We start from the raw sequence: 15,545 nt of genomic DNA on the forward strand, positions 1-15,545 counted from the left end.
TCTGGTCCTGTAAATGGTAACCTCAGTGACTACAATGGGCTCTTGGTATTAACAAGTGTGTGTCCAAAATTCCAATTTCCAGGACTGTAGTCCTGCAGACATGTGTCCTTCATGGTGCACACAATTAGCTGCTGGGTAAAAAGGCAAAGGAATCCTTCTACTACATTAATTTTGGGCAAACCATTACAAACAATCACTGCAGATTGACTTTGGGAAGTGGTTGAATATGCTTGAAAAAGTGCTTCCTTAAGGGCTGCTGGGAGATAGTGCTATAGAATTTGAAATTCCTCTTCTGCATAAACTTTCCTTCTTTGATACTTTCTTTTGCTAAAATCTCAAGAAAACTCTAGAAGTTTTTATTTTGAGGAAACTGACTAATGCAACAAGATCTATTTTATTCAGAAAGTCTAGAGCCCTTTGATTTAATTGTTTCTTCCTTTTGTATTAGAATCTATTATCTTGAGAAGTGTACCTTTGCTTCTGAAGAATAAAATCTCAGCCTGAGACTGTGTGAGGTTGCGCTATCTTGCTACTAGCTTTTATTTCCTTGTCACTTTCTTCCCTCACTTCCATTTTCAGCTCACATAACTGATACCTGGTTTGTTTACTTAAAGTTCTTCTGTTCAAGACTGTGATCAGTTGAATGCAAAATACAGTAACACAAAACCTTTTTTTTTCCATAAAATAATTGTTTACTTCTAAGAGCAAATAAAGAGCTTAATATGAGTAAATATTTCAATGTAACAGTAAGGTTTATTCATAAGCTTAGCTTAACTTTAAGCATCTTCATTTTATCTTTCTACAGACTGAATAACTAGAACCTCTTCTTCTCTCTGTATGCCTCCTTTTAATATATATATTATAAATATATATACTTTTTCATTAGTTTCTGGGTCTGGAGAAGAATGCAGCATGGTGGTATAGAAGTCTTAACTAATGGCAACTATAATGGATTTCAACATGCAGTATTATACCTTCCATAAGAGATTATACATGTTCTTGCAATCCAGAGGAAGATGATAGCTCAGGGCATACTTTGTAAATCTTGTTATTTCGAAAACCTCATTCTGCAGTCAAGCCTCATTCAAAAAGTCTTCTGATAGCATACTGTGTTCAGCGCTGGATTACTCTGTGTCCTGTCAGGATAAATTAGGATCTAATTTAATACTGCTGATGTTCCCTGACCCTTTTTATGTAACATTACAGTACAATACACTATTCAGAATAATTTAAGCCAAAAATAATGGGCAACGTACATTTCTCCTGCTTTGGTTGCATGAAAGGGAATTGTGACCAAGTCTCAATCTATTTTTTGGATTTGTTATTCTCAAGGATTCCTTTGCCTTTCTCCATCTCTCATGCCTTGCTGACAAATCTCTTAATACCTGTCAGGTTTTACATGGTACAATAAGCTTTCTCCTTCAGTGATACAGAAGCATTACTTCTCTTTTTGTGATCAAAACCCCTTGTTTTTTATTTCCTCATAAGGGATGTGACAGCTCCACAGAACTACTGATCTTTCATGTCATAGTTTGTAATGAAGTTAACTCATCAGGGAAAGCAAAAAGGAAAAAGGTATTACAGGGTCAATGTCTGAACAAACATTTTTGTTTCTGTGTATCTTCTCTGTAGCAGATAGTGATCCAAAGCATGTTCCACACAGAATTTAGGACTGAACAAATTTCAAACCCAGATTATCAGGTTGGGTACAAGTGGGCAGAAGGTAGCAAGTGCTTTGCATTCTGTATCTACCTCAGGCTACTGAAAGTCAAATGATCTCTTCCTTTGCTTACATTGCTAAAGAATCTTTACATAAAACATTTGGGTAATACATTGACAACAAAAATAAAACCTGCTTCTGGTATTTTGTTTATTAATGAAATCTCACAATTTAATACCTTAGTTATCAAAGGCTTAGCTGTATGATGCGTTATTCTGGTGTGTTACTTTGAGTTACCAAATAGACTTTTAGTGACTTGTGTAAAAAAATTACTTGAAGAAATGTGATGCTAAATAGAGTAGATAATAATCTAATTTTAATGGTGTACACTTAGAAAATCTAAAATAGAATGAAATGCCCAGGTTTCTAAGAGACTTTATGTGATTTTTTTTTTCATATATGCAAAACTTGTTTGTAATAATTTAAAATTAAGATTTTTCTGTGTTCTAACATCCTCATTATTCTGTAGCGTTTTGTTGAGTTTTAAGTAGTGTTTTGTGTTTAGAGCTGGAATATTTGTTGAAATAGGCAATGTGACAAGGTAGGAGGTCTTCTAATTAATATTTCTGTACAGATCTGTAAATTGTGCAAGGCTTGTTTAACAAAACAGAAATCATGTCCTATTAGATTAAGACATTTGTTTGGGAATAAAGTTCAACTTTTTGTTTGAAATTCACTTGATCTTGTTTCATGGCATGTGAAATCATTTATTTTAAGAATCATCTTAAAAGTATAAGTAATTCAAGAAATCCTGTTACCTATTGCAAAATATTTATACCACATATTAATTACATTTGTTCAGGCTTCAAATAGTGATTTTAAAAGCTTGGTTAAAAGGAAAGTTACTTAGTAGTGAGAGAAATTATACAACAATGATAAGAGGTGACACGTTCATATAATCTTTCTGTCCTGCAAACAGCTACATTGTTAAAAATTCAAGACTGAACAAGAGTGTTGAATTGAAAACTACACACACTCATCACAGTGAGAACACACCACGTGCTATAGCCTGTGTGTTCAGCATAACTCAGGAATGTTCTTAAGAATATGCAATTTCTTATTCCAGCTCTTAGTGAAACCTTTTTGTATGTAGTTTTGACCTGTAGAATATGAAATGTTACATTAAAACTGTATTTACTGCCTTTTTGAAGCCCATTGCTTGATACATAGCCAGAACTCTTACTTTTCACTCGTTAGGTCTAGGACATCTCTGCATAGCTCACATACTGTGCTCAAGCAGGATCTTAGAATGGTTTGGCAGTCAAACTAAATGAAAGGGTTGTCCCTTACCTTCATGCTTAGAAGCTTAGTAAATCTCTGCTTGATACTGAGAAGGTTTTTAATACTCGCTGCCTGTGTTACTGCTGCTGACGTGATGACAGGTAGTTGCAGATTTACCAGGATAATAGTTTTCTTCAAAAACTGTCTCCATATTTGTTTGCTTTTACTGACAAAGCTAATGGCAGTTGTTAATAAGAGTAATAATAATATCAGTGAAAGCTCAGTACAGACTGAAAATAAATAACTTTCTTATAAAGGACTTATAGTTTATTCTTGTGGACTGATTTTAATGAGACACATCTGACTGTTGGAAGGAAAACAAAAAGTTGCAGGGTATAAAACCAAAACAAGATAGTATCCAAACCATTGCAAAACTTTGCTTGACTGGTGTTTTATCGTCTGAGAGAGTAAGATCTTATAACCACAATTTTTAGTTGGAGTTCTGTTTTGAAGTACTTCAGTTTTCACAATTGCCTGATTCATTTTCCTCAATGTTAGTTAAAAGTTACTTAAAAGTATTCAAAGGAAACATATTGTTATATAATGTGTCAAATTCTCCAGAACTGCCATGTGGTATCACCCCACATGCCTCACAGTTGGGGCGTACACTACTGGCACCAGAATTTTACCAGCTGCGGTGGCTGTTTTGCAGAGGGCACTGGAGTTCTCATGCTGCTTGCTGTCTTCTTTCTGGTGGATTGCTGTGTCTGTTAGCCACTTTGATAACCCAACAGTCATCACAGTGTTGTCCTTTAATTTCGTTTTGCAAATGTGTTTTACTTATAAATGGTTTTGATTCACAAATGGTTTCTCCTTTCTTCTGGTCATGCATGGTGATCCTTGCATTCATCGTCAACTGATCACTGTAGCTGTGGATGACCAAAAATAATGCAGATCTCATACAGATTGCACTGCCTGATGTCTCAAAGATTTAATCAGTTGGAAGCCTTTCAGCAGCAATAATCCAAATCCTTGTTGAATCCCAATCTACTCCTAATGCTAGCTGGAAGCTTCGGCATGAGTCTTCGTCTCAATTAAATAATCCAGATGTAGCTGTACTTACCAAATGGTTATCCCACAGTTTTCCATGGCTGCTGTGCAGCCTTTGACCTGTAATTTGAGGGCTCATCTAGTGTAAGTTTCTGAATAGTGAATCAAGTCCATTGATAACGGGATTGATTTTTGTATTTTACTTTGCAATTACGACTTGCCGTATTCTTAGAAATGGTCTGTGTGGAATTTATGAATGCAAGTTGAAGGCTACTGCTGTGGAACAATGCAAATTTCAAAGATCAGGCTGAAGTGCACGAGAACAAAACAGTAACAGACATGGTTATCTAGTTGTGAAATTACTTCAAAAAAAGTTCATAGATATTCAGAGTCTGGATAAGGTGCCACCAAGCCTCTTTCTCAACACTGCTTTCCATCATGGTCAGGAATGGTATTTGACACCTTTTCTTTTTTTGTTTCTGTGCACATGTGCACGCATCACAGTATCACAGTATGTTAGAGATTGGAAGGGACCTCAAAAGATCATCTAGTCCAATCCCCCTGCCAGAGCAGGAACACCTAGATAAGGTTACACAGGAATGTGTCCAGGCGGGTTTTGAATGCCTCCAGAGAAGGAGACTCCACAACCTCCCTGGGCAGCCTGTTCCAGTGTTCCGTCACCCTCACTGAGAAGAAGTTTCTTCTCAAGTTTAAGTGGAACCTCTTGTGTTCCAGTTTATACCCATTACCCCTTGTCCTATCATTGTTTGCCACTGAGAAGAGCCTGGCTCCATCCTCATGACACTCCCCCTTTATATATTTATATACACTAATAAGGTCCCCCCGCAGTCTCCTCTTCTCCAAACTATAGAGACCCAGCTCCCTCAGCCTTTCCTCATAAGGGAGATGCTCCACTCCCTTAATCATCTTAGTTGCCCTGCGCTGGACTCTCTCCAGCAGGTCCCTGTCCTTCTTGAACTGAGGGGCCCAGAACTGGACACAATATTCCAGATGTGGTCTCACCAGGGCAGAGTAGAGGGGAAGGAGGACCTCTCTCGACCTACTGACCACCCCCCTTCTAATACACTAAAAAGTAACATGTACCCACAACTCCATAAAAGGAAGAAATCCCAAATGAAAGCATGGCAACTTGGAATCAGGATTTATATCCTCAGGAGTACTACAGCAGGCACTGACAGCTGTGAAATAAAACCCCAACATTACACATCAGCTTTGTTTTTTTGTGCCTGTACAAGTCACTTCCTTGCTGCCATTTGTGTTTCCTTTAAATCTTTAAAAATAACACACCCCCCCCCATCTGATGCCTGTTGAAGTAGCAGAACTGGTTCACATTAGAAGTACTACAACCTGGAAACGTGTTCCACCAGAAATTGCCCCTGGCGTTCCAAACCATGGAGTGGTTGAACTTGGTCCTTTGCTACCTCTGTGAGTTACATTCCTTCCATTCATCTCATTTGGCAAAAAACACCCCAGAGATCACCAGTTGTCAAGCAGTACTTTGAGTTACAAGTACTTTGATCTTTACTCTGTTGAGTCGGTAGTCAAGGTAAATCACAAAACCCCATTTTTTTCCCCACTGTGCTCTACCCAAGTGCCAAAAGACATTGAGCCAATGCGGGGGAGCGAGCAGAGAAGCAGACAGTGGTGGCAAAGGGAACAAAAATTAAATGCGTTCATACATATAGGGAAAATACTAAAATGTGTTGGATCCAGCCACAAATACTATCTTCTATTCAGCTGTTCTTCTGAAGTCTGTAAAAGTAGTAGTTTCTTTTTCCGATATTCTTCATTCTCTTGCTCTGCTTCCTCACCTATGGACTTTCTTATACACGCTTTTAATTCCTCAATTCCTTCTCCAGTATGTGTAGATATAGGAATTATATCTTTGAATTCAAGTGTATTTGCGGGAATCATTTCTTCTTCTAGTAAGTGTAAGTAGTCTTGAGGATTCTGTAGTTGCTTCATCAGTTCATTCAAGTTATCCTTTGCACAAGGTAAATCCATCTTATTAATGGCAAGAAGTGCAGGCTTTGTTAGCAGTTCCTCTTTGTACAGTTCCAGTTCCTTTGTTAGAAGCAGTATAGTTTCAAAGGCTGTTCTGAACTGAGTCTTAACAGACAGCTGAAACCCAGAAATATCAACAACTAAGAGAAGCTGTTTGGTTCTTTCTACATGTTTGAGAAATTTGTGGCCCATCCCTCTGTTTGCATGTGCACCTTCAATCAGTCCTGGGAGATCAGCTACCAAGATCTGCTTATAATCCGCATACATGATCTTTCCTAGTTGAGGCTGTATTGTTGTAAATGCATAATTTGCAATCTCAGGTTTGGCATGAGAAACCTTACTTAACAAGCATGTCTGGACTGTATGGATTTCTGTCGTGGTGCTGTGGCATTACCATCTGTAATTGCATGAGATACTGTGATACCTACAGCAGTGTCTTAATTACTCAAATTCATAGGAACCTGAGAGAACTGGCCATTTAAGACAAGCTTCTAAAGAAACCAGGGAGCAGATCGGGGAGTTGCTCTAGAAAGCAACTAGAATTACTTTTTTCTCTCTCTCTGCTTCCCAGGGAAATAAGACTCAGATCAAAAAAGAGTATTTTCATAAGTAATTCCCATTGAATGCATGAAAGTACCAGCATTTTATTAGGGAAGGCTGAGAACAATTCAAGAAGGTGGGTACTTGAGGAATAAGCACTAGGCAAGAAACATGTTTCAGAACCTCAGCAACAGCTAAATGTTTGATTGAAGGACTGAAGAGAAGTGCCTTTGTGCAAATCTATAATCTTAGATGCATCTTTCTGCATTTTCTATGAATGTCTGGATTAAATTTTACCTCGAAAATGCTGACTTGCATAAAAAAATTCCCTTCATGTGGAAATTTTACACTTCGTACCTCAGCTTAAAGGCTTGTGCTTCCAAATAGGAAAGCATAATCCTAGGATGATTTATCTAGCAGTTTATGCATCACCCTCTCAAAAAATGTTCTGGGCAAAAGAAAAAAATGTGATGTGTAATATAGAACTGAAATATCTATGGTATTAAGCTTATCCTTATAGCCAATGTCTTTTTCTTTTTTTTTAACAAATTCTCTTTCAAGTGTCTTCTCAAACTTGTTTATTTTTCCTTCTCTATATGCTTTATACAGTCCCCTCATCCCCCATTTATTTGGGGCTTTTTGCCTGGTGTTATTTTTGGTATATAAAATGTCAGAATGAATAGAGGTCACTTAAATCATAATTTAGTTCAGACTGATTTATTTATTTTATACTTTCATTCGTACTTTTTATGTTTGTCTGGTGTGGTTTGTAAGCTCTTTGGAGCAGAGACCAGTTCTAACCTCTGCTGTTCTCATCATGTTTTGATTTAATTCAAATTAAGTGCAGTGCTCTTGCTGCTTATTTAAAGTAATGTGAACTAAAAAATTATGTTCACTTACCACTTCACTTCTGTTAGGCACTCTTTTGTAACTATACTGAAGGGTAACTTAAACTGTTGCAACTGCAGGCAGTCATTCAGTTTTACTAGTGACAAATTGATGCATAAGAGATAAAAATAAGACTATTTAGCATGATTGTATAGCTGAACAAAAAAGGTTAACTTAGTACTTAACTTTGGCTAAGATATCTAATTAGAATATTTTCTTCTTTTACTGGCATCTGCTTCCAAAAAACCTAGCTCTGAAATACAAGAAAATTACAAGAAATATTATGCAAGTGAAATGCTTATATGTATTTTTATTTTGCAATATTTTCATTTGCTTATTGTTTCAACATTTGGATTTAACCACTTGATTTTTACTACATACCAGTCAGTCAATAAATAAAGAATATAAGCATATTAAAATGGAGGCGGGTATAGACAGCATTTTCCTATTAAGCACTGTCAACAAAATCCTTGAAAATGAATTGAGCTGACAACTATATTCGGAGCAGATGCGTAAAGTACTGTTATAGCACATTGCACCATCAATTATGTGTCAAGCATGCTGCCAAATATTAAGTGTTCTGACCTTTGTTATTAGTAATAGGGGCAGACACCGGGGACATGTGAGAGACAAATAATGCATGGAAAATCTATTATAGATTTGATTATTTTTTTTTAAATGGATATAGAGCCTATTTAATATCCTGCACCTCCCCTTGCAAGCTATGAAAAACTGGACATAATATGTGATGGAAAGCCTCATTGTGAAAATTAGGAACATTTTATTCTATAAAAGCATAAGTTAAATAAATAATACTGACAGAGTGCTTGTCATCAAGCTTTACTGCCTGATTTATATGTATTTTTGTCATTTTCCCCTGTTCCTTGGGAAATAATGTGGAAGAAGTGAAATGAGCAAGCTTGTCTTTACTGTATTCTCCATTCATTCTTGTCTTTTCAAGTTGTTATTTTGCTCAGTATCATCTATCATCTTGTAGAGGTTGGCTAGTTGAAGGTTTAATAAACATCTTTCTCCAGAATATAGCTTCTAGCATTTTTAGGTGATCATGCAAGACAACATTGATAATACGCGAAAATGACAAAAAAACCCCAAACCAAACAAAATGTAGAATGACCAGCCAAAGGACAGAGATAAGCACTTACAAAAGGAGTGGTGGTAAAAAAAAAAGGAGGCAGGTAGAGGAGGGAGGCACAAAACCAAACCGCTTAACTGACTTAAAAGAGCAAAGAAAATAGAAAACATTGGACAGTGAAAACTCTTTCCTCTACAGGCACTGACAGCACAATTTCCTGCTTCCTTCTCAATGTAGAGTATAGATCCCAGAATGTCTTGCCAGTAAAACCTTGAGCAGCTGGTCTAGGATTTTAGGTGGAGAGCACTCCAACTGATGATATGAAAATCAACCTGGTCTAATGGAGGTTGTTGCTGCTTGTGGCCAGCGGGTTGGAACTAGATGATCTTTAAGGACCCTTCCAACCCAAACCATTTTATGATTCATCAAAAAGCTTACTTTGGTCCTAAAAATTGTAGAATTTCTCTTATCACAACCTTTGTTAACATTATAGTACTTTCAGACAGTAGACTTTTTTCTTTTTTAACTTAAGATTACATGTGTGTGACATTAACTTGCATTTACAGACCGTATTTCTTCCTAAACTTCACTAATCTGGCCTTGCATAAGATAAGTGAAAAATTAGAGCTGTGATTTCTAGCACATACTTATGGATGTATGTCTATCATAAACTATGTGCAGGTGTCTGGATTTCCACTGGAAAAACATTTTGAGGTTTTAATTATTTTTTTCAGTGTCCTATACTAAAAGCCAATGCACAGTTAAGAAAGAGCAAAGAATTTGGGATAAGAGGTAGGGACTGAGTCAGTGTATTTTTTTCACATTAACCAAAATTACAGAATCACAGAATCACAGAATATTAGGAATTGGAAGGGAACTCAAAAGATCATCTAGTCCAATCCCCCTGCCGGAGCAGGAACACCTAGATGAGGTTACACAGGAAGGCATCCAGGCGAGTTTTGAATGTCTCCAGAGAAGGAGACTCCACAACCCCCCTGGGCAGCCTGTTCCAGTGTTCCGTCACCCTCACTGAGAAGAAGTTTCTTCTCAAGTTTAAGTGGAACCTCTTGTGTTCCAGTTTATACCCATTACCCCTTGTCCTATCATTGTTTGCCACTGAGAAGAGCCTGGCTCCATCCTCGTGACACTCCCCCTTTATATATTTATATACACTAATAAGGTCACCCCTCAGTCTCCTCCAAACTATAGAGACCCAGCTCCCTCAGCCTTTCCTCATAAGGGAGATGCTCCACTCCCTTAATCATCTTAGTTGCCCTGCGCTGGACTCTCTCCAGCAGGTCCCTGTCCTTCTTGAACTGAGGGGCCCAGAACTGGACACAATATTCCAGATGTGGTCTCACCAGGGCAGAGTAGAGGGGAAGGAGGACCTCTCTTGACCTACTGACCACCCCCCTTCTAATACACCCCAGGATGCCATTGGCCTTCCTGGCCACCAGGGCACAGTGCTGGCTCATGGTCATCCTCCTATCCACCAGGACCCCCAGGTCTGTTTCCCCTTCACTGCTCTCTAATAGGTTATTCCCCAACCTGTACTGGAACCTGGGGTTGTTCTTACCCAGATGCAGGACTCTACACTTCCCCTTGTAATATTTCATCCCATTTTTCACAGCCCAACTCTCCAGCCTGTCCAGGTCTCGCTGGATGGCAGCACAGCCTTCTGGCGTGTCAGCCTCTCCTCCCAGCTTAGTGTCATCAGCAAACTTGCTGACAGTACACTCAATTCCCTCATCCAGGTCATTGATGAAGATATTGAATAATACTGGCCCCAGCACTGACCCTTGAGGCACTCCACTAGATACAGGCCTCCAACTAGACTCCGCCCCATAGAGTACAACTCTTTGGCTTCTGTCCTTCAGCCAGTTCGCAGTCCATCTCACCACCCGACCATCCAGTCCACGCTTCCTCAGTTTAGCTGTGAGGATGCTGTGGGAGACTGTGTCAAATGCTTTGCTGAAGTCAAGGTAGACCACATCCACTGCTCTGCCATAATCCAACCACCTTGTTATGCCTTCATAAAAGGCTATGAGGTTTAGCACAAAATGAAAATGTTGCCAGACGACTGTTACATTTACAGAAGCAGTTGCATTCATCTCCTAAAAATTTAGAAACTCTTTTTAACAATCCTTCATGATCTGATGCTTTTACTGTATGCAGGACACACTCTTCTAATCAATCAGAACTTAAGATTCTATTTTATGTTTGTGTCAAAGTTTGACTGTTCGACAAAATTAAATCACAAGGTCGTTACTTATGTCCCATGAAACATTTTGACACAGGTGAGAGCAATTTTGCTACAGTTAAAATGCATAGACTTACAATGAACATTTTGGGAAGAGGTCACTGATCCGTGTGTCAAGGTAATATTGGAAACATTGAAAAAAAAACCACTTTTTTTTCCATTTGTTTTTTCTTTCTAGTTCTGGTCACTGCAGGTCCTGTATTTATTATACATGTATGGATTTCCTTCTCCTTTTCTTGCTAAATCAGAAGAGGGGAGAGAACAAAAGCCCTCTAGCGATCAAGTTGGTTTTTCACAGTGTAAGTTTTAATTGAAGCCCTGGTTACAAGCAAGTGGCTTTATTAAACTAAGCACAAACTAATTCGGATGCAATAGTGATGATTAATCTAAAAAAAAAAAAAAACCAAAAAAACAAAACCAAAAACCCCACTGATTTTATATGTCTGCTCCAGAAATTGTTTTCCTTGTTCACATTAAGCGAGCACTTCATCTTGTAGACACAGGGTGCTTGGGCCCATGCGATATCCAGGAAGAAATGCAGTTGAAAACAATACTTGGTTGAATTTGATACAATACTCTGTTAAAGCCACTAATTCTTTTGTGTTTTGACTTTTAGTCATACATGTTTTATATGTGCATACCGAATTTTCTGTCCAGCTGGAAAGACATGGCTTGATTTCCTGACCAAAAAAGATTTCACCAACACATGTTACTTCTAACAAATATAACCTCTTTCCTGCTCTATGTCCTGGCTTCTTATCAATGAAGTGATTTTAACTTTTGTTACTTATTTTTCTGATTATCTAGGCCTGTACTTTAAATATCTGAAATAGCAACAGCCAACATTTATCTACAGTGGGTGGCAGAGGCTTTTAAAGGATTCGTCAGACAACTTTTAAAGGTTTCATCCATATGTAATGGACTTACATCAAGCCCTGTGACAGGATATACATGCTGCCTCCATGCCATGACCTCATGTGCCACTCATATTCCCATCATTTGGCAGACATGCATCTGCAACACTGGCATTTAGTGTACTGGCACAGTGACCTCATTCTTATTACCCAAGGCACGCGCTGCAGCACCTCAGGAAACAGTCCCTCAGGAATGAGGCTCCTCAAACCATGCTCTTCTCACCTCTCAAGAGAAATGAAAGCAAGCAGACAGTGGCTGAATTAGTAGTTTGTTCAGCTTGGTTTTTTTGTCTGTGGCCCATTGACAGGGAACCTGTGTAGCATTTGAGGAGAGCAGGGCTGGTGGGGAGTAAGATGCTCCGTGTTGCCAGTGAATCGGAAGACAAGGCCCCAAGATACTGCTTACTGGGTGGCTTGGGTCGGAGGTGGCCCTTCTTATGGAGGCAAGGAAAGAGACGAAGTCCTGAATGAGCATGTTTCCAAGACTGGTAGCTTGATTGTTGAAATCTCTCTCGGGACAGAGTAGTTTGTCATGGCACTGTGGTTAGGGAAGCTTTAGTGAAAGAATTTTCTCAAACTTGTTAACTCTTGGACACATAAAATGACTTGAAATCTGCATTAGCTTTGGCTTCTGTATTTAACTGTATTTATAGAAATGAGTTCCGTGAATCTGCCTTACCCCAAGGCGTTTCTCCTGTGTTTGACACCTGATAAGGAAGTGAATGTGACAGCACGAGCCATTTTGTACCTTTTCAGTTGTTTATGAGAAGAGGAGCAGTTTTGATTCAGGTGAGCTAGGTCGGAATTGGTTGTGTTGCTCATGTAATGTTCAAAATCACTGAATTGAATGTCTTTTTGTTAGTAGTGGAATTTAATGAGGAATCTGAAATTTCAGTTTCTGTAGTTACATATTCCTGGGTTTAGACACGTGTTTTACACTGTAACAGCCTACTGTTTCCTGGACTTAAAGCAATAGTTTTGTAGGAAGTTTGCAGCCAGCTGCTGGACATGTTTCACAGTGATTTTGTGTCTCTGCATTTTGTGTCTCATACTGCCATCTAAGGGCCACTTAGTCTGAGAAGGTGACTAAAGGTTCCTCAATACTTTCCTTTCTCTGTACTGCCCTTCCCTTTGGGAAGTCACCAATTCATGGATGAGAAGAGTGGGCAGGGAATAACAACAGTCTTGATGCAGGATGTTGTTTCATCTAAGAGGATAGAGGGATCTTCCAGGTAAGTGAGAAATTAGAATGTAAATATGAGTCGTATTTTAGGAAGAGGCAATTGCAGTGTTTGTGTAAAAGCCAGCAAGTAAGAAAGCAAGGTTACAGGATTTGAGGCTACTGTTAAAACAAGTTAAGGAATGTAGTGCTTAGAGTCCTAAAGAGTTTCAGTTGAAACTCTTAGGAGTGAGGGGGTATGCTCTTCAAATTCTGAAAGGTACCAAAGTCCTGGACTCCTACTGATTTCAGGATTAGTGCTGTATAATAGAATTTGTTTCCCTAAAAAGGTACAAAATAACATGAATTATTTTCTTCCTTTTTAAAAATTGTTTTTACGTTTCTAGGTGTTTTGATTTTTCTGGATCAGGGGAAAATAAGCAAAAAAGTTGGTGTTATTTCAAGAGTATGTAGTATTAAATGACATAAGCATAATTTAAATACTTTGGAGTTAAAGCATTCACAATTTTAGTGTGAAAACTTTTCTTTCCAAGATAAAAATGAATTAATCTGTAAACTGTAATACCTGTATTGGCTTAATGCTGCAGCAGTTTTCTCACAAAGGTATTTTGAATTACAAATGTGATAAAGAATTAGTGGCAGAAGCAAAACATTTCAGCATTTGTTAATGTAGTACTGTTAGCATTGACTTACAAAAGCAGTTTTTATAATGAGGACGCCTTTGAGCACTTTTTTATTTTACAATATAGGAGGTGTTTTTCAGGCTAGTTTCCAACAAACCTTGTGTCATAGAGAAAGTAATTAATCTTGTATGTTACTTTGACAGGCTCATGCAAGCAAAGACCTGGAAGAGCAATTGCGATCTGTGTCCAGTGTGGATGAACTCATGACAGTACTTTACCCAGAGTACTGGAAAATGTTCAAATGTCAGTTGAGGAAAGGAGGTTGGCAACACAACAGGGAACACTCCAGCTTTGACACAAGATCAGAAGATTCCCTGAAATTTGCCGCAGCACACTATAATGCAGACATCCTGAAAAGTAAGTACAGGACACAAACTGTGTTCTAACACAACGAATTAAAATCTGAAGGCTTCTCAGTTGTGTCAGAAATACTTTAAAAGCTAAGCATTGTCAATAAACCAACCTCAGCAGTTTGATTTGATGTCATGTTTGTAATATAAAGTCCACGGCAATCAACTTTCCAAAATGTAACAAATTGCTCTGCAGACATATTTTTGGTATATCCATTGTAAGAAGGGTGAATCCTGCTTTGTAGAGGCTGTAATAATTTTGCAGAAAGCAGAGGGCACTAATAATTGAATTCATTGAACAGTTTCTGCTCATTTTCTGTGATTACATCACAGCTGGTAAAGCTTTCTTCTCTTGCATGTTATTGCTTTAGGACACCACATTATGCACTTGTAGGTTTTTCCTGTTGCAAAAGGGTAGTTGTCATGTTATGCTCTAACCAGAAAAAAATAGCCTTCAGACAAATATGTCTGAAGTGTTTCAGACGGCCTGGATAAAAACATAATAGCTTACAGTTTAAGCAAATGCTTGCAAGCAAAGAAACACAGGATTTATAGGAGGTGCATTTTTTGACACGGCACTGGAAATCATGTACTTAATGGAGACTCTAAGTTATATGTTAGGTGAAATTTCCATTTTTGCTGAATAGCCTACCAAGAACTAACGCCAGGAGGGAATAAAGGGATCTGTGCAGCTGCAAGTCTAGTGGGTTTCTAATGGGTAAGATTGTATTTGATAAAAGGCTGTATAACATGATATAAAATATTTGCCCAAATTTACATGAATAATCTGGGCACAAATATCACCTTTCAGTTTAAATCTAATGGTGTGTATAACTGCTGAATAATAAACTTTTGCTTTAAATTTTACTCTTGTAGTAGTCAAAGTAAATGTATTCAAATGAATTTCACGTTAAGTGCATAGGCGTCAGATTTATTGTGTCTAATATATAGTATCCAAGGGAAGTACTCTGTGGGATTGGTTAAAAATTATTTTGCAGAGATGTGCAGTGCTTCTTTAGTCTTCAGTCAAGGTAAGACAGCCCAGGCACATAAGAAAGGGTACGTACAGCTTTAGCTGCTGGCCAGCAGGTCGAGGGAGATGATTCTCCCACTCTACTCCTCTCTTCAAGACCCCACCTGGAGTACTGTGTTCAGCTCTGGGGCCCTCAACAGTGGAAAGACTTGGACCAGCTGGAGCAGGTCCAGAGAAGGGCCACAAAGTTGCTCAGAGGACTGCAGCACCTCTCCTATGAAGACAGACTGAGAGTTGGGCTTGTTCAGCCTGGAGAAGGCTCCGGGAAGAGCTTATTATGGCATTTCAATACATAAAGGGGGCTTATAAGAAAGATGGTGACAGACTTTTTAGTAGGACCTGTTGCAGTTGGACAAGCAGTAATGGTTTAAACTAAAAGAGGGTAGATTTAGATGAGATATAAGGAAGAAATATTTTACAATGAGGGTGGTAAGACACTGGAACAGGTTGCCCAGAGAAGTTGTGGATGCCCATCCCTGATAACATTCAAGGTCAGGCTGGATGGGGCTCTGAGCAACCTGGTCTAGTTGAAAACGTCCCTGCTCACTGCAGGAGGGTTGGACTAGATGGCCTTTAAAGGTCCCTTCC

General features: G+C 38.5%; 1 protein-coding gene and 1 pseudogene across 2 annotated transcripts in view; one reads left to right on the plus strand and one right to left on the minus strand.

Annotated features, from left to right (window-relative positions):
• The window catches only part of VEGFC (vascular endothelial growth factor C), a gene marked incomplete at its 5' end in the record, with an annotated part of 77,848 nt that overhangs the window by 41,453 nt on the left and 20,850 nt on the right, over window positions 1-15,545 (plus strand). Inside the window, one exon of the mRNA XM_080628800.1 lies at window positions 13,718-13,931. Within this exon, the coding sequence (XP_080484926.1) occupies window positions 13,718-13,931 (214 nt within the window). The remainder of the gene's footprint in view (window positions 1-13,717; window positions 13,932-15,545) is intronic.
• LOC308226669 (GTP-binding protein 10 pseudogene) lies at window positions 5,552-6,951 on the minus strand (annotated as a pseudogene). The gene is made up of 2 exons: window positions 6,914-6,951; window positions 5,552-6,398 (listed from the first exon to the last, which is right to left on the minus strand). The product of its transcript is annotated as a GTP-binding protein 10 pseudogene (transcript).

The sequence above is a fragment of the Psittacula echo genome (genome assembly GCF_963264785.1).
Source record: "Psittacula echo genome assembly, chromosome: 1".
Lineage (NCBI taxonomy): Eukaryota > Metazoa > Chordata > Aves > Psittaciformes > Psittacidae > Psittacula > Psittacula echo.